At 41.6% G+C, this 25,229-nt stretch overlaps 1 protein-coding gene across 3 annotated transcripts in view; it reads left to right on the top strand.

Annotated features, from left to right (window-relative positions):
- Positions 1-20,082, top strand: part of bbs9 (Bardet-Biedl syndrome 9) — a 387,401-nt gene extending 367,319 nt beyond the window's left edge. For all 3 annotated transcript variants that reach the window (XM_080193988.1, XM_080193989.1, XM_080193987.1), the window contains one exon: positions 19,354-20,082. In XM_080193988.1, the coding sequence (XP_080050114.1) occupies positions 19,354-19,406 (53 nt within the window). In that variant the 3' untranslated portion in view covers positions 19,407-20,082. The remainder of the gene's footprint in view (positions 1-19,353) is intronic.
- Positions 20,083-25,229: the final 5,147 nt, after the last annotated feature.

Here is a 25,229-nt window from a genome sequence, read left to right as displayed (position 1 = left end):
TCTGGGTTACAACTGCAGCTTCATGAATTACATCTACCCCCGCCCCCCCCCCCCCAATCTCCCCCACCATGAGACTCCCATGGTGCCCATCCATGAACATGGTGCCAACTTGGCAGTGCCAACCTGTGCCAAGGGGCAGCGCCAGGGTATTGCAGGCACCGCATGGCTATGTCCTTCTTTCCCAGAGGCAATACTCACCTTTGCACCCCCGGGAAGATCCCCACAACAGATTCACGTCTGTATGACGTCACATTGGCGTGGTTTGAAGATATGACAGGGGTCAAGATATTGTAAGTGGGTGGGTTAATAATAGTTAAATGCATGCAAAGCAGGTCCACGCCCATGATGTTGCCGATGGGGCAGGAGAGATCCAAAGTCGCGTTTTTACTGGCAAGAACTGCGGTATCCAGATCTTGTGCCCCTGCCAGCAACATAGCAGGCAGTGAATGCGAGCTCAAGATTATACCCGATAATGTTGTGGTCCCTTCTAACACACTGTAACAATCTCATCATTGAACTCCACCATTTCCCTCACCTCCCCTGAAGGAATTCACTCCTTGCTTGGTACAGTTGCACAAGAACTTTTTTTTCTCCAATATGGCCCAAAGCCCAGGGACGGGGTAACTAAATGATGACCTCAACATCAATTAACTTCAGATAGTGCAGGAAGATCATTTAGGACCACACTGGTCTTTCTGGCTGACTGACCAGCCATGTAGATCACAGAGTTTCTGCGGCACCATGAGGATGTGAATAATCATTGTTGCTGTTGTAGTCAATTGCATTTACATGACTCATGGTAATACTACTGTGGCCAACTAGGCCATCTAAGACAGCGATTTACAAAGCATGCTGGGACAGTTGCAAATACATGACTCACAGTAATATTTACAGATGTTTAATCTTCCAAGGAATATGGGGACTGGGTCAAGTGGGGTTAAAAATCAGCCCATGATCACATGAGTTGAACCTTAAAATCTCTATCTTACAGAAGGAGGCCATTTGAGCCATCAAATCTGCACTGACTCTCTGAAAGAGCATCTTTACAATGGCCTTGCATTTGCTTCACACCAGTTTATCGCCATGAATATCTTAACAAAATAACTTGTTACATCATACAAGTAAACTTTTCATCTCAACACGTCATATTGTATCATTACAATGATTTAATGTAACAAGATGGTCAGAATTTATACATCATAGCATTATCATAACTCTTGTGTTTCTTTTCCTGCGGCAAGATCAAGTATATTATCGACATGCTGTGTTTGGTTGAAGTCATCAGGTTACATTTCAGCTTCATTTGAAGCAATTTTTAAAAACAACATCTCGGCCTTTTGGCTAAAATGCAAATAAGATCAAGCCTTGCAGGAGGAGCTCTGCCTGCTCCAATCAGCTTGGATCATGTAGATCAAGTCCAGGACAGGAGATGAGAGCCCTATCTTGTCAGCTTGGATCGGGAATGTCTCAACTTGTTGAGACTCTGAATTGGACTTGATTTGATTGGATTGGAATAAAAACAAAAAAAACACCATAAGCAATGTTTCATTTAAGACCTCAGCCCAATTGTCCTTTTCGCTAACCTGAGGCATAATTACATCCTGAAGCTCGTTTTCCAAACAAAATGTGGTAAATTCTCATTTTGATTTTGCATAGTCAAATGGTATTTTTGTGCATTTCTTCTCTGGTCAAAATTTCTTTTGGCCATTTCAAGAACTTTGTTGAAATTCACCTTCACTCAAAAGGGTTTCATATTCCTTCGATCTCTAAACTTTTTATAATCTTGTTTCTCCGAATCCCATTTTGAACAGGTAGTTTCCATTTCTCTTTGCGCATCCTTAGTTACCTCCTTCTGCTGAAGCTTCATAATTTGTCCTAACTTTTCACGTCTTTTGCATAATTTACAAAATTATGCAATTTACAAAATAATGGTTGGAATGCGAGTCTTTACAGATAATCAAGTCTTAAAGTACAGACAATGTGAATGGAGAGAGTGTTAAGCACAGTTAAAGAGATGTGTATTGTCTTCAGACAAGACAGTTAGTGAGATTTTGTAATTTGACTTTGTGTCTTTATATGCTCTGTTTGTGAACAGAACTCCCACCTACCTGATGAAGGAGAATGTGCTCCGAAAGCTAGTGGCTTTTGCTACCAAATAAACCTGTTAGACTTTAACCTGGTGTTGTGAGACTTCTCACTGTGTTTACCCCAGTACAACGCCAGCATCGCCACATCATGACGTTGCCAAAGGCCAAAGACAGACATGTGGGCATGGGAGCAAGATTGTGTGTTAAAATGGCAAGCAACCGGAAGGCTAGGGTCCTGACTGCGCACAGACTGAAGATGCTCAGCAAAGCTTGGTCTCTCCAATATAGAGGAGACCCCATTGGGAGCAGTGAATGCAATAGACCAAACTGAAAGAGATGCAAGTGAAACGCTGCTTAACCTGGAATGAGTGTTTTGGACCTTGGATGGTAAGTATAGCAAAGATAAAGGGACAGGTGTTGCACCTTCTGTGATTGCATAAGAAGGAGCCATGAATCATCGGAGACATGTTGGGTATAATTCAGGAGTGGACTAGGTTATCCCACAGGGAATGGTCTCTGTGGGATGCTAACAGAGGGAGTGAAGGGAAGATGTGTTTGGTGGTGGCATCTTGTTGGAGTTGACGAAATTGCCTGCTGAGCTGTTTTAACCTCTGGTCTTCAACATGAATTCTAATTACTGGAGGAAGTGAATCTTAAACGCCTTCCAAGAGAATTGCTTCCCTAAGAGCTTGATATGTTTTGTGTACCTTTCATGCCTGTATCCAATGGTCAAATTACTTTGTTTTACCCTCTCAAGCTCAAAATAAGTCTGCCCAGGCTATTTGCTTTTAGTCTAAATTTTTACCTGTTCACCTCAGGAACCAACTTATATGCGTACCTTTATAGCTTGCTTCACTGCATCATGCTTCACAGAAACCCCTTCTGACAGTGATGCACAAACCTCATGAGCTCTACCTATCAACCTACTCTGTGAGAGCAATGTTCAGATAGCCTTATTAACACTGCCAGTTCATTTTTGTTTGTAATTACATGATTCTGAGCTCAGCATAGATTTGGGATGAGCACAGTAAGTGGGGATATGTTTTGCCCTTAGATAATGCCATGTATAGTGCATGAGACAAAGACATGGTACAGGTTTACAGAATCTTTGCTGTGCAGAAGGAGGCCATTCAGCCCATTGAGTCTGCACTGGTTCTCTTGAAGAACATTCTGTCTAATCCCACTCCCCTGTCTTATCCCATTATCATGCACATTCTTTTCAGATAGGAATCCAACTTCCTTTTGAATTTCTCATTCGAATCTGTCTTCACCTCATCTCAGGAAGTTTCCTTCAGACTCCAACATCCCTCTGGATGAAAACATTTTCTCCTAAATCACTTTTACTCTTTTTACCCATTTTTTAATCTGTGCCCTCTGCTTCTTCTTATACACTTCAGCAGGAACAGTTTCTCACTTTTATTTATTTGATTTATTATTGTCACATGTATTAACATGCAGTGAAAAGTATTGTTTCTTGTGTGCTATACAGACAAAGCATACCATTCATGGAGAAGGAAATGAGAGAGAGCAGAATGTGGTGTTACAGTCATAGCTAGGGTGTAGAGAAAGATCAAATTAATGCAAGGTAAGTCCATTCAAAAGTCTGATGGCAGCAGGGAAGAAGCTGTTCTTAAGTCAGTCAGTACGTGACCTTAGACTTTTGTATCTTTTTCCCGAAGGAAGAAGATGGAAGAGAGAATGTCTGGGGTGCATAGGGTCCTTAATTATCCTAGCCGCTTTACCGAGGCAGCAGGAAGTGTAGACAGAGTCAGTGGATGGAAGGCAAGTTTGCGAGATGGATTGGGCTACATTCATGACTTTTTGTAGTTCCTTATAGCGTTGGGCAGAGCAGGAGCTCTAGCAAGCTGTGATGCAACCAGAAAGAATGCTTTCTATGGTGTATCTATAAAAGTTGGTGTGACTCATAGCTGACATGCCAAATTTCTTTAGTCTTCTGTCCATACCACTCAGGACCTTGAATAGCTCCATCAAGTCTCTTCTTAGCTTTCTTTTCTCCAAGAAAACTGATCCAACCTCTCCAATCTTTCTTCATAGTTACAGTTCTTTATCCCTGGAATCATTCTTACGAATATCTTCTATACTCTCTTCAATGCCTTCGCATCCATCCCCAAGAATGGTGTGCAGAACTGAATGCAGTATTCCAGATGAGCCTCAACTAGTGTCTTATACAAGTTCAATATGACCTCCTTACCCTTGTACTCAATGTCCCTATTTATAAAATCTTGGATACCGCATTCTCTATTAAGTATTCTCTCAACATGCCCTTCTATCTTCAACAAGTTTTATCAATATACACCAAGGACCCTATGTTCCTGCAGAGTTTCTCCCTTTACTTTATATTGTCACTCCTTATTCTTCCTGCCAAAATGAATCACCTCACACTTCTTTTTATTGAACCTCATCTTCCACTTTTCTGCCCTAATCACCAGCCCTTTTGAAATTCAAATCTATCCTCATCACAGTTGACAACACTTCCAGTCTTTGCATCATCTTGAATTTTGAAACCATGACCTGAACACCACAGCCGAGGTAATTAATATACATTAGAAAGAGCAAGGGTCACAACACTGACCCCTGGGGAACTCTACTCCCTTTTGCAAACCCTCCTCCAATCTGATGAACAACATTTATCACTATTCTGTTTCCTGTCACTTAGCCAATTTCTTATCCCAGTGCTAACTTTCCCTTTTATTCCATGAGTTAGAATTTTACTCAAAAGCCTGTTGTGTGGCATTGTATCAAATTCCTTTTGAAAACCCATATACTCCATATAGACAGTGTTGCCCTTATTATCCTTCTCTCTTACTTCCTCAAAAAACTCCAGCATGTTAATTAAATGTGATTTTCCCTTCATGAATCCATGCTGGCTTGCCTTAATTATCCTGCAATTCTTTAGGTGACTACTGATTTAGTCCTGACCTAGAGTATCCAGAAGTTTTACAATAATATAAAAGCAAAATGTTGCAGATGCTGAAATCTGAAACAAAAACAGAAGATGCTGGAAAATCTCAGCAGGTCTGGCAACATCAATGGAGAGAGAATAGAGGCTAGATAACCCTTCATCAGGGCTCTGAAGAAGTCATCTACACTCGAAACGTTGGTTCTATGCTCTCTCCAGAAGTTTTACTCCCACTGCCAGTTTATCCTTGCACTGTTTCTGAACAAGGGTGTAACAGTCACAATTCTCTCATCCTCTAGCAGCATCCTGTATCTAAAGAAGGCTGGAAGATTATCACCTTTGCTGTTTCCACTCTTATTTCCCTCAATACACTTTGATGCACCTCATCCAGTCCTGGTACCCTTTCTATTTTAAATATAGATAGCTTTTTTAACATCTCCAACTTTTCAATTGTAAAATATTCCAGTGTCCCAGTTACCTCCTCCCTCACCTTGGCCTGGGTAGCATATTCTTTCTTTGTAAGGACAGATGCAAAGTACTCATTTAATACCTCCGCTAGTTCTCCTGCTTCCATTTGCAAGTCCCCCTTTTCATCCCTAATACAACATTGTTTCAAAATTATCCAAGTTTTGTGATTTAAGTGGTCCTTCACACCCACCATGTTGGGGAATCTCTGATAATCTCCAAACACTTGGTGTGGTGGCCATTCTGTGCATCATGTCTGTGACTTAGTTTGGGGATAGGGATACCATGGCGCATTCATCCAAGAAAATGTTGATTTCTGTAGGTTTACTTGGTGAATGTTTGAGTTGAATATTCCTCCTTTGTTTCGCTGGTGGCTCTCCTCACCAGCCAGAAGAACCAATTTGGAAAATTACTACATTGGTATATCAGGATGATTGATGTGATCTGCTGGCAACAGTGCATTCCTTCTCATAGGCTGCAACTTAGGAACCTTGACCATTTGCTGATCCAAGACCTTGAGACGTGCCAAACTCAGAGTGGACAGCGCCTTGATTGCTTCGTAGATCTGAGGACCTTCCAAATCTGCAGTTTCTGATTTGGCCTGAGATTTGCAGAGCTAATCTACTGAGTCCCTTTCAATATCTCTGGCTTCAAAGCTAACAGACTTTTCCAATGCTATAACAGCAGCTGAGATTCATTTATTTAAATAACCCTTTTTTTATTCTTATTCCACCTGCATATTGTGGAAATTGAAGGGAAAAAGCTATTGCAACCCATCCAGAATATTCTGTCCTTTAAGCTGTTTTATACCATAGAAAACCTATACTTATATCACCAGTTTCTCAAACCCGGGCCATGTACAGCTGGTTGCAACATCAGAATCAGCTGCCAAGAGGCCCCAGAATGTAGAATCAAAGGTATTGTATTTATCATATAAAAACAGTCTTTGATGATGTGCTTGCACCAGTTCAATCATTCTTTGGCCCTGGTTTAATTTCTGTGGCATTTTTTCCAAATGCACAAATGCAAAGTTTTAATAATAAATGAAAAGTCAGCAACAATCCCCTTTACAGTCCCCTGATTGCAACATAAAAAGGTGTTCTAAAAAGTAATTTGCAATACTCAAGATACATACATGGTGAATCACTATGGCTCGAGGCAGTGTACCTAACTGGAAGGATATGTTGTTGAGGTGAGATAAAGAAGGGTGTGAGGAGGCTCACAGAACCTGTGTGACTGAATTCCTGTTTCTCTGCTGTAAATGCTCTGCACTTTTATGTACAATGTATAACAGCCACTCACTGCAGAATTACTAGTTATTTCACAGAAGTCAGTAACTAACAAAGTGAGATTACCTGGAATGCAGGAGCCTCCAGTAAACTCAAACTAATTTTATAAAATTTCTTGGAAGATGAATAAATTTACCAGCACATTCCTGATGTATTCTTCCAAATAGCACTTTAGCTCCAGACTGTATGATAGTGGGCTGGAGAGCTTGATGCATTTTAGAAGATTGGATAAAGATTATTTACTTACAGGTTAATTTTATTGCATGCGCTAATTGCTTGTGTGCCCTTCTGTGTCAGTCAATTTTCCAATGAAGCATTACTACCAAAGTGAGATGCTGTGCAGTGATATATGCCAAATATCAACAAATTCCCCCAGTTCCGTCAACATTTGCAAATGTTGTTTTCCAAGCTGAGGTACTTTATATTTAATCACCCCGACTGTCCCAAATCTTGCTTGATGCTTTTATGAAGCCATTAAGAAATGGTGTTATAGAGTCATAGGGTTTTTCAGCATAACAAGAGACCCGTTGACCCATCATGTATGCGCTGGCCATTAAGCACCTATCTACTCTAATCCCATTTTTCAGCACTATAGCTTTGTACGCCATGGCATTCCAAGTGTTAATTTAATTTTTTCTTAAACATTGTGAGCGTTCCTGCCTCTATCACCTTTTCAGGCAGTGAGTTCCAGATTCCCACCATCCTCTGGGGAAAAGCCCCCTCTAAATATCCTGCCCTGTCCCTTAAATCTATACCTCCTATTCAGTCCTCTACTAAGGGAAAAGGTCTCTTCCTATCTACCCTATCTAAGTCCCTCACTTTCTAGATTTGATCTGATTTATTATTGTCACATGTATTGGTATACAGTGAAAAGTATTGTTTCTTGCGCACTATACAGACAGAGCATACTGTAGATACATACAGCATACTGTATGTACAAAGGAGAGAGTGTAGGATGTAGTGTTACAGTCATAGCTAGGATGTAGAAAAAGATCAACTTAATGCAAGGTAAGTCCATTCAAAAGTCTGACACCAGCAGGGAAGAAGCTGTTCTTATGTTGGTTGGTAAATGACCTCAATCTTTTGTATCTTTTTCCCAATGGAGGAAGGTGAAAAAGAGAATGTCCAGGATGCATGGGGTCTTTGAGTATGCTGGCTGTTTTTCCAAGGCAACCCCAGGCCACAGAGTTTGGAATAATGGTGTTGAAGGCTGAGAGTAGTCCTAAGTAGGAGTCTGACAAAGGTATCTTTGATATCTAGGTGTTCCAGGGTTGAGTGCAGGGCCAGGGAGATGACATCTGCTGTGGCGATAGGTGAACTGTAGTGGATCCAGGCAGTTTTGAAGGCCAGAGTTGACTTGTGCCATGACTAACCTTTCAAAGCACTTCATAATGATGGATGTACCTCAGTTAGGGCCCCCCTCAGCCTTCTCCGCTGTAAGGAAAACAACGCTAGCACAAAGATTTGTGGAAATGTTTGCACACACCCAAAGTTTTTTATAATTCTTTCATAGGACGTGGGATCACTGGCTAGGCCAGCATATGTTACCCATCTTAATTGTCTGTGAGGAGGTGGTGATGAGCTGGTTTTGTAACTGCTGAAGTCCATCTGATGTCTCTGTAACAGTTTGGTACAATTGAGTAACTATAAGACCATTTCTAATGGTAGTTAAGAGTCAATCACATAGCTGTGGCTCTGGAGACATACAATTGAGTAACTATAAGACCATTTCTAATGGTAGTTAAGAGCCAATCACATAGCTGTGGCCCTGGAGACGTAAGTAGGCCAGTGCAGGGAAGGATGGCAGATTTCCTTCCCTAAAGGAAGTTGGTGAATTGGATGGGTTTTACAACCATCAATGGTAGTTTGAAGGTCACCATTGCTGACACTAGCTTTCAATTCCAGATTTATTCATGATTTGAATTTGTCAGTTGAATTTATATTCTACCTACTGCTGTGGTGGGATTTGTATTTGTGTCCTCAAAGTATTAGCCTGGGCCTCTGGATTATTAGCTCAGTGACATTAGCACTACATCACTATCTCTCCTGGTACTGAATATCCTTGTAGCAAAAGTTTGTGAGTGTGTATGGGGCAGGGAGAACATACAGGTTCACAGTGTCTTGGCGTTTGGTTGTAACCAGTTAAGAGGATCCAGAGCTTTGCAATTTGTTCCAGGAATTGTTGACATTACAGTGTGTGCATACTGGAGGTTTTGGGGCCTCTCTCAAATATTTTCTCCTAGTTAATCATGTATGTGCTTTCTCTTGTTTTGAGGTCAGGAGTATGCTCTTTCCTAATGATACACTAACACAACAGCAATGTAACAAAAAGCATCCTTTGTGCTTGGAACTGGACATTAAGGCTGGAATATTATGGCCATTCATGCTGGCAGGATATCTCCATCCTGCTGCAGGGAACAGTGCCAAATTCTCCATGCTCGTTGCAATGGGAATGTAGTGTGAATGGCTGGTAAAATATTAAAATATAAAATAACATTTATGGCCCCCTCTCTTTCATGGGCTTTCTCTGTTGTTATGGGATTACCTTTCTCTGTAGACAATTTCTAAGTTTAAAACTCCTCTGTTTAAATTCCTGGTTCTGGACTCAACTCTGTTGTTTAAACCATTACAGCTGACTCATTTCAAAATAATGGAACATACCCCAGCAAATACACTGCATCTTCAGTCCCCTGAAGATACTCATGTTTCTTGTCACAGATTGACAACGAAGACGTCATAACTTGTATCAGACCTGACTCCACTCACTGGAAGGTTTCCTTCCAGCCACACTGACTACAGGCTTCCTCATAGTCTCAGTGACACAGTTGTTTTTAGAAGGTTCACAGCTAACATCTGCAATATCTGCCTCTGCTGATACCAGAGCCAATGGATCTTCACCACCATGTCACACAAGAAGCTGTGAAAATTCAAAAAGGATTAAAGTATTGAGGGTTATGGAACCAAGGTGGGTAGAGAGAGCTAAGCTTCAGATTAAGCACCTTTTTATTGAATGGTGGGACAGAATTGAGGGCCTGAATGTCTTATTTCAGTTCCAATATTCCTGTGACAGTGTAAAGTGCTTATGTTGATTTAGTAAGTTCAGTTGTGTACACAAGGTCACAATCATGGACACTGCCGGTTGGACACTAGACCTTTCTTCATCAATACACGTACCAGTCACCTCCACTTGACCCTCTTCTATGTTGTTGGTTGATCCATGCTCTTTTCCAGATTCCTTGTGTGTGGTTGCATGTGAGTTGCTGCTTGCAGGATCTGAGTGTCTGGATGCTCGTGTATACTTCCAACTTTCTGTTCATCTCCAATAAGTCAGACATTGTCAAAAAAGGGACCCACACAAAGAAAAAGTTAGTGTGCTAGATGCTGTGCCCAGTATTAAGTCCAATAGTGCCATGCTGGAACAGGGCAAAGGGACCAGCATGTCACTAAGTGAGCTTGACAGGCCAGCAGGGGTTAAAAAAAACACTTGATTCATTGGGGTGGCAGAAAGCTTGTCCTCAGTTGCAACACTCCCAAAGAGTGTGGGAAAGGACAGGCTGTCTCAGCACCTCAATATCTAACCTACTTTTCCTCAGGAATAGGAGGAGGCCAATCAACATCTTGAACCTGTTCCAACATTCACTCAGCAAAAGCCAATCCATATCTTAATTCTGAGCTCCCTTTCCAACATATCTGTTCATATTCCTTCCATAAAAATCTACTTGGAACAAAAGCAAAATAGAGCAGATGCTGGAAACCTGAAATAAAAACAGAAAATACTGGATATATCTTCCCTGCGGACAGAAAGACAAAGTTAATCTTTAAAGTTTGAGCTTTCAGCACAACTGGAAAGATTTGAGATGTGACAGGTTTGAAGTAAGTACGGAAACAGTGGGAGGGGTGGAGGAGGGAAAAGTTCTGTGATCGGATGGGAAGGCAGGAAAGATTAAATGACAAAGGGGATGATGGTGCAAAGAAAGTGGAGATGGCAATGGGACAAGAGACCAAACGTGGGTCAGAAGAAAGTGGAAATGGAAACAGAAGAATTATTATTGACGCTTAGAGCAAAGATGAAGATTTGAGATTGTTGAAGTTGCTGTTGAATTTGGAAGGCTGTAAAGAGCTTAATCCAGTGCAGTTCATGGAGTTTCTGCTGAACTTCATGACATCAGAGTAGATGGAGCAAAGAATTAAAATAACAGACAGCTTAAAGCTCAGAGTCATGCTTGAAGACTGAGCAGAGGTGACCCAAAAAACAATCATCCAGTCTGTGTTTGGTCTCCCCCGTGTAGAATAGGGAATGCAGTGTACAGAATTAAAAGCAGTCAGTGTGAATCACTATTTTACCAAGAAGCGATTTGAGTGATTTGCCTCTTTCCTGGTTGGTGGAGCTGGAGGAGGTCAAAGTGAAGGCGTTGTATTTCCTGTGCATGCGTGGAACAGTAGCATGAAAGGTAAAACGAATGTTGGGGGTAGCTGTGTGGACCAGGGTGTTGTGGAGAGAATAATTCCTTCAGAATGCTGAATGGAGACAAGGGAAGATCTATTATTGGTAGTGACATCATGCTGCAGATGGTGGAAATGGCAAAGGATGAGCCATTGAACATGGAGGCTGGTAGGATAGGAGGTGAGGACAAGAGGGGCCTTATTGTGACTCTGGGAGGGAGGGGAATGAATGAGAGCTGAAGTGTGGGAAATAAGACAGACATGTTTAAGAATCCTGTCCCCAGTAGTAATGGGAATTCCAGGTTAAGAATAAAAGAAAGGTCAGAGCGATGCTTGTGTTACTTTGGATCACCTAGATGGGTGGGAGAGGTAACTCCCAGATTTTTTTTTCCACAAATTAGCCTGGGCATTATCTGTTTTTTCATTTCTTCCAAGAGATAAGATTGTTTTGGGTAGGTTGGGAAGTGTATATATTGTGATGTACAAGGTATTGTATCTGTGGTGGACAGACTGAATGGATCAGAGGGTCATTACCTTTCCATCAGTGTTTTGATCTTCCTGCATGGTCTCCTCTCTGTTGTAAAAGTTAATGCTTCTGATTTTGTTGAACCATACCAAACACTCAGACTTGCAGCCTGTTCAGGCCAAGTCGCTAGCTGGCGATCAGTGTGGAAACCTTAGTTGATGTTTTCCATTTCTCACTAGCATAAATAGGTTGAGCCCAATTTCTGCCTTCTTGTCACCCCAACTGAGTTCAAGAACATTCGTCCACCCTGGGGATTGAGCCTGGGCCTGGGTCAGAATCAGCAGCTGATAATGAATTCTCACTGAGATCTCAGGATACTCACACGCAGTGTGAGATGTATCATTTTGAGTAAATCTGAACTGACAGCTGTAATATGAAGAGGCTGCAACTCAGCGCCAGATTCAAGTTCATTGTTTTAATCCAAAAAGTGATGCTTATGCAGAGCGAATAATGAAAATGATTTTCTTGTGTTTGAGTTGGCGTTTGATTTTTGTAGTTTTCATACATTACTACGTTGTGCAGTTCTTTCAAGGGTCTCCAGTTTAGTGTCCAAATCCCACATCTCCAAACCAGTCAATCTGATGGAACAGATTATCACCCAATTGATAATTGCAATATCAACCTCACTGGTCACTCCCTTTGCGTGAGGAATTGAGAAAGGAAGCCGGCAGTTTAATGCCAGAGAGCTACCCAGCAATAGATCACTGTTCCCAGTTTTGTAACTAAGTGAAGTGAAAATGTGGATTCCGGTCAGCCAGCTGTGGATCCCGGCCAGCCAGAACTGGTTGATGTCTGGCACAAATCACTGGTTTACGAGAATGCCTGGAGGTGGTCAGTCAATAGTAGGCCTTCGCTCAGCCAACTGGGGATCCTGATCAGCCAGGCATGCCTGCTAGGAGGGAAGTTACGGCCAGGTTATGTAATGTAGAGGCTGTGGACTGGAGCATGAGGCATTCTGTAGGTGAGAAAGCGCAAAGCTCAACTGAAGAGTTTCCAGGGATGGGCCTGTGCCCAAGCTGTATTGATCATGTTTAAAGTAGTTTGAGAATGATGTAAGCCTGAACCTGAATGATTTGCTAAAATAGGGTAATACAGGGTATAGGATGGGAACAAAACTGTACCCAACTGTGAAAAGATTTTCTTTTATTCCTTTGTGAGATGTGGGCATCACTGGCTAGGCTAGCATTTACTGCCCATCACTAATTACCCTTGAGAAGGTGGCAGTGAGCTGCCTTCTTGAACAGCCGCAGTAACACTCACAATGCTGTTAGGGAGGAAGACACAGGATTTTAACCCAGTGGCAGTGAAGGAATGGCAATAAATTTCCAAGTCAGGATGACGTGTGGCTTGGAGGGGAACAGGTGGTGGTGTTCCCAGGTATCTGCTACCCTCTCCTTATAGATGGTAAAGGTTGTGTATTTTGCAAGGTATTGTTGAAGCAGCCTTGCTGAATTGCTTCAGAGCATCTTGTAGATGGTAGATGCTGCTACTACTTACATATTGGTGATGGAGGATGTGAATATTTAATGTGGTGGATGGGGTGTTAATCAAGCAGCTGCTTTGCCCTGGATGGTGTGCAGTTTCTTGAGTATTGTTGGAGCTGTACTCATCCAGGCATTTGAGAGTATTCCATTACATCCCTGACTTGTGCCTTCTGATGGTGGATGTGCCCTGGGAGGAAGTGAGTTCGTGTTTTGCAGAATTACTAGTCCTTGATTTGCTCTTGCAGCCGTTGATTGTCAAGGGTAGATGGTTGGATTCTCTATTGTTGGAGATAGTCATTGTCTGGCATTTGTGTGTCCTGAACATTACTTGTCATTTGTCAGACCAAGCCTGGATATTGTCCAGTTCTGTGATTCTCTACAGCTCAGTGAGATATTTAAGTGGCATATAACCCTCTTCACTGTGTGTTTACATTCAGTTCCAGTTAACAGCTCAATCCAATCCGTGGATTGTGATTTTCAGAAAATGGACCTCTTTCAAGTTTTCCCTCAATGTTTCCTGAAAATACAATTGCTGTCATTTGGGAGGGGATGTAGACAGTCTGGGGATAGTGGAGGTTATCACTCAATCTCAGCCTAGGGTTTGAATAACTGCAGGTGTTTACAACAATCTAAGTTGCTGTCTCTTGTAGCAATCTGTGCTAATCACTGTTCCCCTGCTGTGAAACATTGTAAATTGGCTGGTCATTTATCATTATAAAAACATATCACATCAGGCTGCCTGAGAATGGATGGCAGCTGACAAACATGGCCTCACCTGAAGGGCATCATCTCTCCAACGATCTCACAACCTCTGAGCAGAGTGCTGGCGTGAGTTTGAATTGAACTCAATCTGCTGCTATGTGGCTTGAGCAATATTCTGACTCTGGGATAGGAGTGCCAAACCAGAGGCTCATCTGAAAAAGGTCTTCAAGGCTTCCAGTCCCTGTACATGATATTGAATATTTTATATCAAGGAGCATCATCCTACATCTCGAGATGAACGAATCATTAATTCTTGGCTTCTTCGGGTGGCCATTTCTATGATGGTAGAAAAGCGGAGAATAGGTCAACTAATCAGGACTGGAACTTTTCCCAAATCCAGTCTTTGAGTTGCTGTTTTGTCAATTCTGTTTGAAACCTGGATTTATACAGCACCTTTAATGCAATAAATCATCCCAAGGTAATTCACAGAGGTATTAAAGTTAGACACCAAGTCACATTGTGGTGTGCCACAGGAATCAATGCTGGCCCTCAGCTGTTTACAATTTACATAAATGGTTTGGATGAAGTGATGATTGCTAAATTTGCCAATGACACAAAGGTAGGAAAGTAAGTTCTGGAGAGGACATAAGGAGGCTACAAAAAGATATAGATAGGCGAAGTGAGTGGGCAAAGATCTGGTGAATGGAGTACATTATGGGAAAATGTGAAATTGCCCATTTTGGCAGGAAGAATGAAAAGGGATGGTTTTATTGAAATGATGAGAGTCATAAAGCTTTTAGGTTCAGAGACGGATCTGGGTATCCTAGTGCGTGAATCGCAAAAGGTTAGTATGCAGATATAGCAAGTAATTTGAAAAGCTAATAGAATGAATGTTATACTTTATTGCAAGGGGAATTGAATACAAAAATAGGGGAGATTCTGCTTCAGTACAGGACACAGGTGAGACCAAACCTGGAATACTATGACATTGGCCTCTTTATTTAAGGAAGGATGTAAATGCATTAGAAGCAGTCCAAAGAAGGCGTTCTAAATTAATACCTGGAATGGGGCGGATTTACTTATTAGGAAAGGTTGGACAGGCTAGGCTTGTATCTGCTGGAGCTTGGAATAATAAGAGGTGATTTGATTGAAACATATGCGATCCCAAAAAGGTCTTGACAGGGTCGATATAGAGAGGACGGTTCCTCTAGTGAGAGAATTGAGGGGTCACTTTTTCAAAAGAAGGGGTCATCCATTTATGACACACAGGTTGTGAGCACCCTGCTTTAGCCTCATTCAGTTACAAGGAAAAGGGGTAGAGTCAGTGGCTGGGGAGTTTGTGGTGGGATCTCAAAAAATGACTTCAGCATTCCCAATATTTAAGTGGAGGAAATGTCTGCTCATCTAGGGGTGTATGTTGGATAAGCAGTCTGATAATTTAGCAACAGTGGAACAGTCGAGAGAGCTGCGTGTCACCAGCATACATGTCAACACTGACACTGTGCTTTCTGAGGATGATGTGAGGGGCAGCGTGTAGTTGAGAAATGGGGGCAAAGGATTGGAACACTGAAGGTAGTCAAGCAGGAATGGGGAGAGAAGCATTGATGGTGAGTTTCTGAGTGTATTAAATAGATAAGAATGGAAGCAGGTGAGAGCAGTCCCAGCTGGATGACAGTGGAGAGGTGTTGATGAGGATGGTGTGGTCATCATGTCAGAGACTGCAGACAGCTGGAGAGGGACGAGGAGGGAAAGTTTCTCTTTGTCACACTCACACACTGGATGTTGTTTATGGCTTTGATAAGAGCTGATTGGGTACTGTGACCGTGGCAGAAACCTGATTGGAGAGATTGAAACCTGGAATCCTGGGACAGATGGGAATGAGTTTGGGAGGCACCAACCCCTTCATGGACTTTGGGGAGGAGAGAGATTGGAGACAGGCAATAACTTTCAAGGAGAGTGGGAACAAAGCTTATGTATTTTTTTTGAGTAGTGGGTTGATGATAGCAGCTTTGAAGGGGAGAGCAACAACATTTGGAGCGAGAACCAGTAACAATGTTGGCCAACATGGAAGCTAAGATGGGACGTTAACTTGTCAGTATTTAGTGGGAATAGGATTGAGGGAACAGGAGATGGGGCTCATGGACTCATAGGTGGCGTGGTAGCACAGTGTTTAGCACTGCTGCTTCACAGCTCCAGGGACCTGGGTTCGATTCCTGGCTTGGGTCACTGCCTGTGTGGAGTTTGCACATTCTCCCTGTGTCTGCGTGGGTTTCCTCCTGGTCCTCCAGTTTCCTCCCACAGTCCAAAGATGTGCGGGTTAGGTTAATTGTCCATGCTAAATTGCCCCTCAGTGTCCTGGGTTGTTTAGGTTAGAGGGATTAGCTGGTAATATATGGGGATAAGGCTCGGGTGGGATTGTGGTCGGTGCAGACTCAATGGGCTGAATGGCCTCTTTCTGCACTGTAGGGTTTCTATGATTTCTATGATGACTAAATGAGCTCAGAGATGGAATTTTGTGCACTTACTGAACTATCATTCCTAAATTAAAATGTAAATACACAAGCCTTCAATCTGGACAGTTGGCATTTTGGATCTCATATTTACTGGTAAAGACAGCAATGATTGGATTTTGTCATTTGGGACTGTTACTATTGGGATACTGTGAGGTTCAGTGCTTGGGCCACAGCTCTTCACAATCTGAATAAATGATTGGGATGTGGTGACCAAATGTAATATTTCCAAATTTGCTGATGACACAAAACTAGGTGTGAGGAGGATGCAAAGAAGCTTCAAGCGGATTTGGACAGCCTGAGGCAGCAAAAACATGGCAATAATAGATGGAATAAAATGTGAATAAGTGTGAAGTAAACTACTCTGGATAGTGAGAGGCTGGGAAGTGTTGATGCCGAAAGAGTCATGGGTGCCCTTCTTCATTTTTAAAATGTATTCTTTCACGGGATGTGGCCATTGTCCAGCATTTGTTGCTCATCCCTAACTGCCCTTGGACTGAGTGGTTTGCCACACCATTTCAGAGAGCAATTTGGAGTCAACTACCTTGATATGGTTCTGGAATCATGCATCCCTATCCAGGTAAGGGCAGCAGATTTTCTTCCCTCAAGAATATTAATAAACCTGATGGGTTTTTATGACAATCAACAAAGATTTCATGGTCACCATTGTTGACACTAGCTTTTCAGTTCTAAAGTATTTATTGAATTTCAATTCCACCAGTTGCAGTGATGGGATTTGAACCTGTGTCCCCAGAACATTAGCCAGGACCTCTGGATCACAAGTCCAGTGATATTACCATTAAAGCATTATCTCCTCCTTACCTCATGAGTCAGTATAAGCCAATAGTAGCAAGCAATTAGGAAGACAAATGGTATTTTGGTCTTCAACACAAAGCAATTTGAGTTCAGAAATAAAGATATCTTGCTGCAATTGTAGAGAACCGTGGTGAGACTGTGCCTGGAGTTTCATGTACAATATTGCTTATTTTACCCAAGGATATAATTGTCACAGAGGGAGTGCAACAGAGATTCACCAGACTAATTCCTGAGATGGCCAGATTGTCTTATGAGGAAACAGGGCCTGTATTCTCCAGAGATTCAAAGAATGAGAGATTGAACCTTACAAAGATATTGCAAAGTGTAACAAGATGGATATGGATAGGATGTTTCCCCTGATGGGGTCACAGTCTCAGAATAAAGGGTAGGCTAGTTAACATGAAGAGGAATTTCTTTGCTCAGATGGTGGTCTTCTGAATTCTCTGCCGTAGATAACTGTGGGAGATTCATCATTGAGCTTGTTCAAGATAGAAATCAATAGATTTCTGGTTACTGGCATTAAGGAATATTGGGATAATGGGAGTAAGTGGCAATGAGGTAGATGATCAGCCATAATCAAACTGAATGGCGGAGCAGGCTTGATGGGCTGAATGGCCTCCTCCTGCTCCTATATTCCTTGTTCCCACACAGGTCCATAAATAACTGCCACAAATGGCTTCAATGCATGGAGGCAGACAGTTCCTTGCCCTGGGTCATCAGTCCCTTGCCCTGGATAGAACTTAAGAACATAAGAACATAGACAGCCCCTTGCCCCAGGAGAGACCATTCTCATGGCTCCTAAACTCAATGTGACAGTTTGTGTTGGGCACAGGGAGAGTCTGATGGCCAGTGAAAAACTTTGTGAATTGCTAATCACCAGAAACAAATTAAACCCTGATACTGTGATTGTTCGTGGCTGCACAATGTAAACAGAGTAATTTGTATTTTCACAAATCTTGTTCCTACTTGCAACAGATTTCAAAAGAATAAATATAGATGGAATTGTTTTGTAATCTCTGTAATTATTGTTACGGGGAGTTCAACAGTAAAGATTACAAATCTGTGGAAGGGAAGGAACAGTAATAAAGATTCATGTTTTAAAGTTTAAATGGTTCAAGACTAGTAATTATCTCAGAAGCTAAGAAAACAAAAGGAACAGAGGGAGTAATAATCCTGAACCCTATAGGAGGGAGTAATAATCCTGTACTTTATAGAGGGCGTTGCGTGATTTGGGACAGGTTGAGCGTGTGGACATCTGTATGGCAGATGCAGTATGATGTGCATAAATGTGACGTTATCCACTTTGATAGCAATAATAGGAAAACAGATTATTACTTGATTGGGTGTAAATTGAGAGAGGTGGATACTCAATGAGACCTTGGTGTCCTCGTGCATCAGCCGCTGGAAGTGTGCAGATATAACAGGCAGTAAAGAAGGCAAATGGCCTTCATAGCGAGAGAACTTGTGTATAGTATAGCCATGTTTGCTGCAATAGTATAGGTTGTTGTGAGGCCACATCTGGAGTTGTTGTGTTTTGGTGTCCTTATATTAGGAAGGATGTCTTTGCTATAGAGGGTGTACAGTGAAGGTTTACCAGACTGATTTCTGGGATGGCACATCTGTCACACGAGGAGAGACTAAGTCAGTTAGGATTATATTCACTGGAGTTTAGAAGAGTGAGAGATGTCGTAGAAACTTATAAAATTCTAACATGGTTAGACAGGGTAAATTCAGAAAGAATATTCCCAACGATGGGGGAGTCCAAAACTAGGGGTCACAGTTTGAGGATGAGGGGTAAACCTTTTAAAACTGAGGTGAGGAGAAATTTCCTCACCCAGAGGATGTGAATGTGTGGAATTCACTACCACAGAATGCAGTCAAGAAGAAATTAGACATAGCTTTTGGGGCTGAATGGCCTCCTGCTGCTTCTAGTTTCAATGTAAGACTGAAATCTGTTGTCTTAATTTAAAATTCCTTTGTGATTGTGAACAATCCTAACAAATAAAGTTAAAATCACAAAATTAAACAACTGTAAGTAAAAATTCAGACTGTTTCAACCTGATTTATTTAAGTCTGTTTGATCTCCTTTGACTTAAATTCTTGTTTTCAAGATTGTTCACAGGATTCTATCAAGGAAACCCCTGTGATTCCTGAAGACAGATAGAAGTGGACCAGCAGCTGGACTTTGCTTTTCTACAACTTCTGATTTCCAGACTCCAGAATGTGCTGTGGGAGCCAAATCAGACTGCATATGTATGATCTTCACAATAGCAACTGTGTAATGTCCCATAGCTTGTACCGTGAGCCAAAATGGAGCTTGTTTAAGAGCTGCATGGACTGTGGGAGCTTCCTGTAAGTAGTATTTGACGTTCCTATTTTCCAAGACTTTCTGGGATCAAGAAGTTTCATGACACTTACTTAACACAAGTGGAAGAGACACTGATTGTTTCCAGTACACACAAATTATTGCATTTACAGTAAAACATGTTTTGCTGGGGAAAACATTACGGTAAGTGTGACTGTTATCAAACTGCATTTGTTACATACCCAGCACTCAGTTTTAGTGCTCCCACTTCCCTTACATTGTGCACAGCATCATTACTGTATTCATGTTAATATTATTCTTTAATTGTTAAATGATCTAATAAGCGATAGATTTACTAGCTGTTATTTAATAATAACTGGATTCTCAGGCATTTTTAGAAGCTGCAAACTCACGCAACAAATTTCATTTTGTTACTGTTTTCAGATACGTACAGCAAGTAAATAAAGGAAGATACCATTTTTTAATCCATCTTCCTAAATGTAAAGTTACTGGTTAAATAAATTAAAGTGTTTATCATAAATCCTGGTGTTAATCACTTGTCCTTGGCATTCTTCCATCTATGTTTGGTGATGAGTGTGCAGCGAATCTGTTGAGAATCAGGTAGGTTCACATGGTGCACTTTTGCTGAGGGCTGAACAGATCAGGCTTTTGAGGTGTTGATGTGTGTTGCTTTTGGTGTTGGCGCCTGTTGCCAAACCCGTGGAGCTGCTGATCATCGCGGTGGCATATGTCAGCCCTCGGGTGATGCTGTGATTTATCTCTGATGCTAGCTGATCACAAGTCTCTGGCTGTTGATCCAGCAGATATAACTCTTCAGTTATAGGCAATAAAATGAAACACAACTTACTCCAATTTATAAATCAAAGAAAAAGGTTTAATAAAGAAACATCATTACTCCAAACTCCCACAAACCCCAGCAGTTTCTTATTTATACTGAGTCAGCTGACCACCATATCATTTTCTCATTGTTTACATAGTTTACTGGGTCAGCTGACCCTTACAGCATATTACCGTTGGCCACTACAGCAGATCCAATGTTATCATTGGTTATATTCGAACACTGGCTACCTTCCCAGACAGAATATTCTTATGTATGCAGTCTACAGCACTAATCAGTCAGGAAATATTGCAAAATATCAGCATGTCACAATTTTGAATTATTTCAGTTTGGTTTCACTGATCCAGTGCCATCCTTTATACCAATTACTTTGTTAAATCCATGACCTGACTGGTTTTGGTGGGATAGGCTGTGCTGCTTCTGCATGTATAATGCAACAATGGGTAGGACTTAACCTGTGTAAAATGGTGTAAAGTGTGAGAGCAAGTTGGCTGCCAGTTCTACATCTCACAATTTCTCTTTTACTCTGACCAAAGTTCTTTTAACTGAGTCAAGTCCTGGGATTCAATGTTCCAAACTGTGCATTGGTAATATCAGCAGATGGTTAAATAGCAAACCAGAGTAAATGTCAAAAGCTATTTCTAAGTCTTTTATTCTGCCAGAGGGAAGACTGGGAATCATGGGTAGAATTCTTAACCTCTGTGTTAGTGGTCATGGGTTCAAGCCCCAGTGCAGGATTGGGGCAAATAAAATAAGGCAACACCTCTGAGGGAGTGCTGCACTATCAGAGATGCCATCTTTCTAATCAGGCCTTAAACCAAAGCCCTGTGAAATCTCTCAGGTGAACTTGAAAACTCCTAAGGCCACTATTTCAATATTGAGCACCAGAGTTCTCCTTGGATGAACTGGGCCAATATTTACCCCCCAACCAACATCACCAAAAACAAATGAGTGATCATTTATCTAATCACTGTTTGTGGGGTCTTGCTATATGCAAATTGGCTTTTGCAACGGCCACAAAACAACATTGAATATGTTTCAAAAAGTACTTTACTGACTGAAATACTTTCAAATGTCCTGGGATGTAGCATCTACTTCCTTGGTAAAGACGGATGCAAGGTGTACATTTAATAACTTAGTCATGTCCCAGACTCCATGTATAAATCTCATTTTTGGTCCCTATTTGAGACTATTTCTCCTTTTATCATTTAAGATGTTGTGTAAAAGCAAGCTCTCTCTTTAAGCAGAATTAGTCATTTACAGATAGAAAATACAAATCAGAATAAGCTGAATACAGAAAGTTCAGAGGGGAGGTGATCAAGCACTTTAGACAAGCAGAGAGATTATGAGAAAAGACTGGCAGACAACATAAAAGAATTCCAAGTTTTCTATAGGCGTATAAATAGTAAAAGGGTGGTAAAAAGAGGAATAGTGTCAAATAGGGACCGAGAAGGGGATTTATACATGGAGGCTGGGGCATGGCTGAAGTATTAAATGAATACTTTACATCCATCGTTACCAAGGAGGTAGATGCTGCCCAGGACATGTGATTGAAGAGAAAGTATTAGATAAACTGTTGGTGCTTAAAGTTGACAAGACAGCATGATTGAATGAGATGCATGCAAGGATACTGAAGGAAATATGAGTAGAAATTGCAGATTTGCAGGGTATAATCTTTCAGTCTTTCCTAGACTGAAGTGGTAGAGGACCAGAGAATTGCAAACACTGCGTCCTTGTTCAAAAAAGGTTGTGAGGATAAGCCCGACAATTACAGATCAGTCAGTTCAACTTTGGTGGTAGAGAAGCTTTTAAAATTCAGGATAGAATTAATAGCCACATGAAAAATGTGGATTGACTAGGAAGAGCCAGCATGGATTTCTAAAGGGAAAATCATGTTTAACTAACTTGCTGGAGTCTTTTGAACAGGTAACAAAGGGTCAATGAGGGTAATGCTGTTGATGTGGTGTACATACACTTTCAAAAGGCATTCAATACAGTACCACACAACGAACTTCTGAGAAAAGTTATATCTCAAGGAATAAAAAGCACAAGAGCAATATGGATATGAAATTGGCTGAGTAATAGGAAACAGGGAATAATGGTCAATGGATGGTTGGCATGATGGCACAGTGGTTAGCACTGCAGTTTCACAGCTCCAGGGACCTGGGTTCGATTCCCAGCTTGGGTCATTGTCTGTGTGGAGTTTGCACATTCTCCTCATGTCTGTGTGGGTTTCCTTCAGGAGCTCAGGTTTCCTCCCACAGTCCAAAGATGTGCAGGTTGGGTTGATTGGCCAGGCTAAATTGCCCCTTAGTGTCCTGAGATGTGTAAATTAGAGGGATTAGTAGGTAAATATATAGGGATATTGGGGTAGGACCTGGATGGGACTGTGGTCGGTGCAGACTCGATGGGCCAAATGGCGTCCTTCTGCACTGTAAGGATTCTATGATATTCTTTGGGTGGAAGCTTTGTGATGAAGTTCTCCAGGGATCAATATTGGGACACTTATTTTTCCTGATGTATATTAATAACTTAGATCTTGGTTTGCAAGGGACAATTCCAAAGTTTGCAGATGATATCGAAACTTGGAAGTGTTATAAACTGTGAGAAGGGTGATGTAGAACTTCAGTGGGATATAGACAGGTTGGTGGGCAGGTAGGTAGCAGACGAACGTCAATACGGAGAAGTGTGAGCTGATGCATTTTGGTAGGATGACCATGGAGAGAGAATGTAAAAATAAGGGAGAATTCTTAAAGGGATGGAGGAGCAGAGGGATCCAGGTGCATTGATCATTGAAAGTGGCAGGACAAGTGGAGAGAGCAGGTAATAAAGCATATAGTTGCTTGAGCTTTATTAATAGGGACATAGAATACAAAAGCAAGGAGGTTATGCTGAACCTATGCAAGACACTAGTTAGACCTCAGCTGGAATATTGTTCACAGTTCAGGCTGCTACACTGTAGGAAGAATGTGGAAACATTGGAGAGCGTGCAGACGTTGTTTACAAGAATGGCTCCAGAGATGAGAAACTTCAGTTATGAGGATAGATTGGAGAGGTTGGGACTGTTCTCCTTGGAGAGAAGAAGGCTAAGAGGAGATTTGATAGAGGTGTTTAAAATCATGAGGAGGCTGGACAGAGTAGAAAGAGCTTGTAGAAGGATCGAGAATGAGATGGCACAGATTTAAAGAGGTTTGCAAAAGAAGCAAATGTGATGTGAGAAAAAAGTTTTACACAATGAGTTCGGGTTCAGGTCTGGGATGTTCTGCCTGGAAGGGTGTTGGAGGCAGGTTCAATTGAGGCTCTCAGGAGGAAATTAAATGATTATCATAGAATCATAGAACCCTACAGTGCAGAATGAGGCCCTTCGGCCCATTGAGTCTGCACCGAACACAATCCCACTCAGGTCCTACCCCCATATCCCTACATATTTTACCTATTAATCCCTCTAACCTACTCATCCCAGGACACTAAGACGCAATTTCTTAGCATGGCCAATCAACCTGCACATCTTTGGACTGTGGGAGGAAACCAGAGCACCTGGAGGAAACCCACGTAGATACAAGGAGAATGTGCAAACTCCACACAGACAGTGACCTGAGCCAGGAACTGAGCCCAGGTCCCTAGAGCTGTGAAGCAGCAGTGCTAACCACCGTACTACTGTGCCGTCCACTTGAATAGAATAGAAACAATGTGCAGGCTACAAGGAAAAGACAGAGAAATGGCTCTAAGTAATAATGGTCATTCAAAGTGCCAACGCAAATATAATGGGCTGAATGGCCTCCTTCTGTACTTACCACTCTGTGACTGAATTATTTTACAGAAATGTGAATTTGAAGTGCTGCTGTCAAGACGTTCGGTTCCTTTCGAATAACAGCCCCTATAGTTTACAGTGATTATCGAGCCTATAGTCCTAAAACAGAGCTAATATTCTGGTTAGACAGGTAAACTCTGAAGAAGAATCATACGGACATGAAACATTAACTGTTTTTTTTCTCCACAGATGCCGTTAAACCTGCTGAGTTTTTCTGGCATTCTCTGTTTTATTTTAAAGTTTTGCTAACGTGTCATGCCAATTGGGAAACCTTGGGTGTGCTGCCCTCTATTAAAATGAATGAGTCGTCCCAGAGATGTGCGCTTGCTGGGGTGAGCTGAACTCAGGAAACCAGCACCCACCAGTTTTTAATCTGATCCTGTGGTCTGCCAACATCACAAGACATCATCTGTCTAACCTGTTATCTAAATAGGGGTGTATCTGCATTGAACAGTAATCTTTTTAGACGTTGTCTGTATTCGTGGTAAGAAACGAGGGTGCAGATTGCCAGCTGCAATAATCGGTTTTAAACTGATGTTAACATCCAGCTCTAGGATAAAGCTAAACGGTACTGATGAGATAATAAAGAAGCTATCTCACAGTCGCCAGTGGCATTATCACCACCCACTGGGTTGTTACAGCACCTGAGTAAAATTCCAAAGTCTTGTTTCAGATGTATGAAGTAGCACGTGATAGTTGACTGGAGAATGTGTTAACAATGTGTTTGAAGTTTTCATAGGGAATGCTAATCTCACCAGAGAGGTTGAGCACAACACCCTTCACGCCTTCAGTACTTGAGTTATAGGTGTGTCACAGTCAGAAAGGAGCCAGTCCTCATGTCTGCAATTATCATGTATTCTTCAAAGTTTGGAGTTTCCTTTTAATCTGTTTTTATATATTGTTTGTTCATTTGAAACACTGCTGAACTATTTGTGACACATAAAATTGTTGTGATTTAAATGGATTGTTCAATCTGTTATTTCCACATTACAACTTTAGAAATATATTTAAT

This window comes from Carcharhinus amblyrhynchos, chromosome 8 (assembly GCF_965287045.1).
Source record: "Carcharhinus amblyrhynchos chromosome 8, sCarAmb.v2.hapA, whole genome shotgun sequence".
Taxonomy (NCBI): Eukaryota; Metazoa; Chordata; class Chondrichthyes; order Carcharhiniformes; family Carcharhinidae; genus Carcharhinus; species Carcharhinus amblyrhynchos.
The sequence above is the reverse complement of the archived record's forward strand: the minus strand, read 5'-3'. Positions and strand labels throughout refer to the sequence as shown.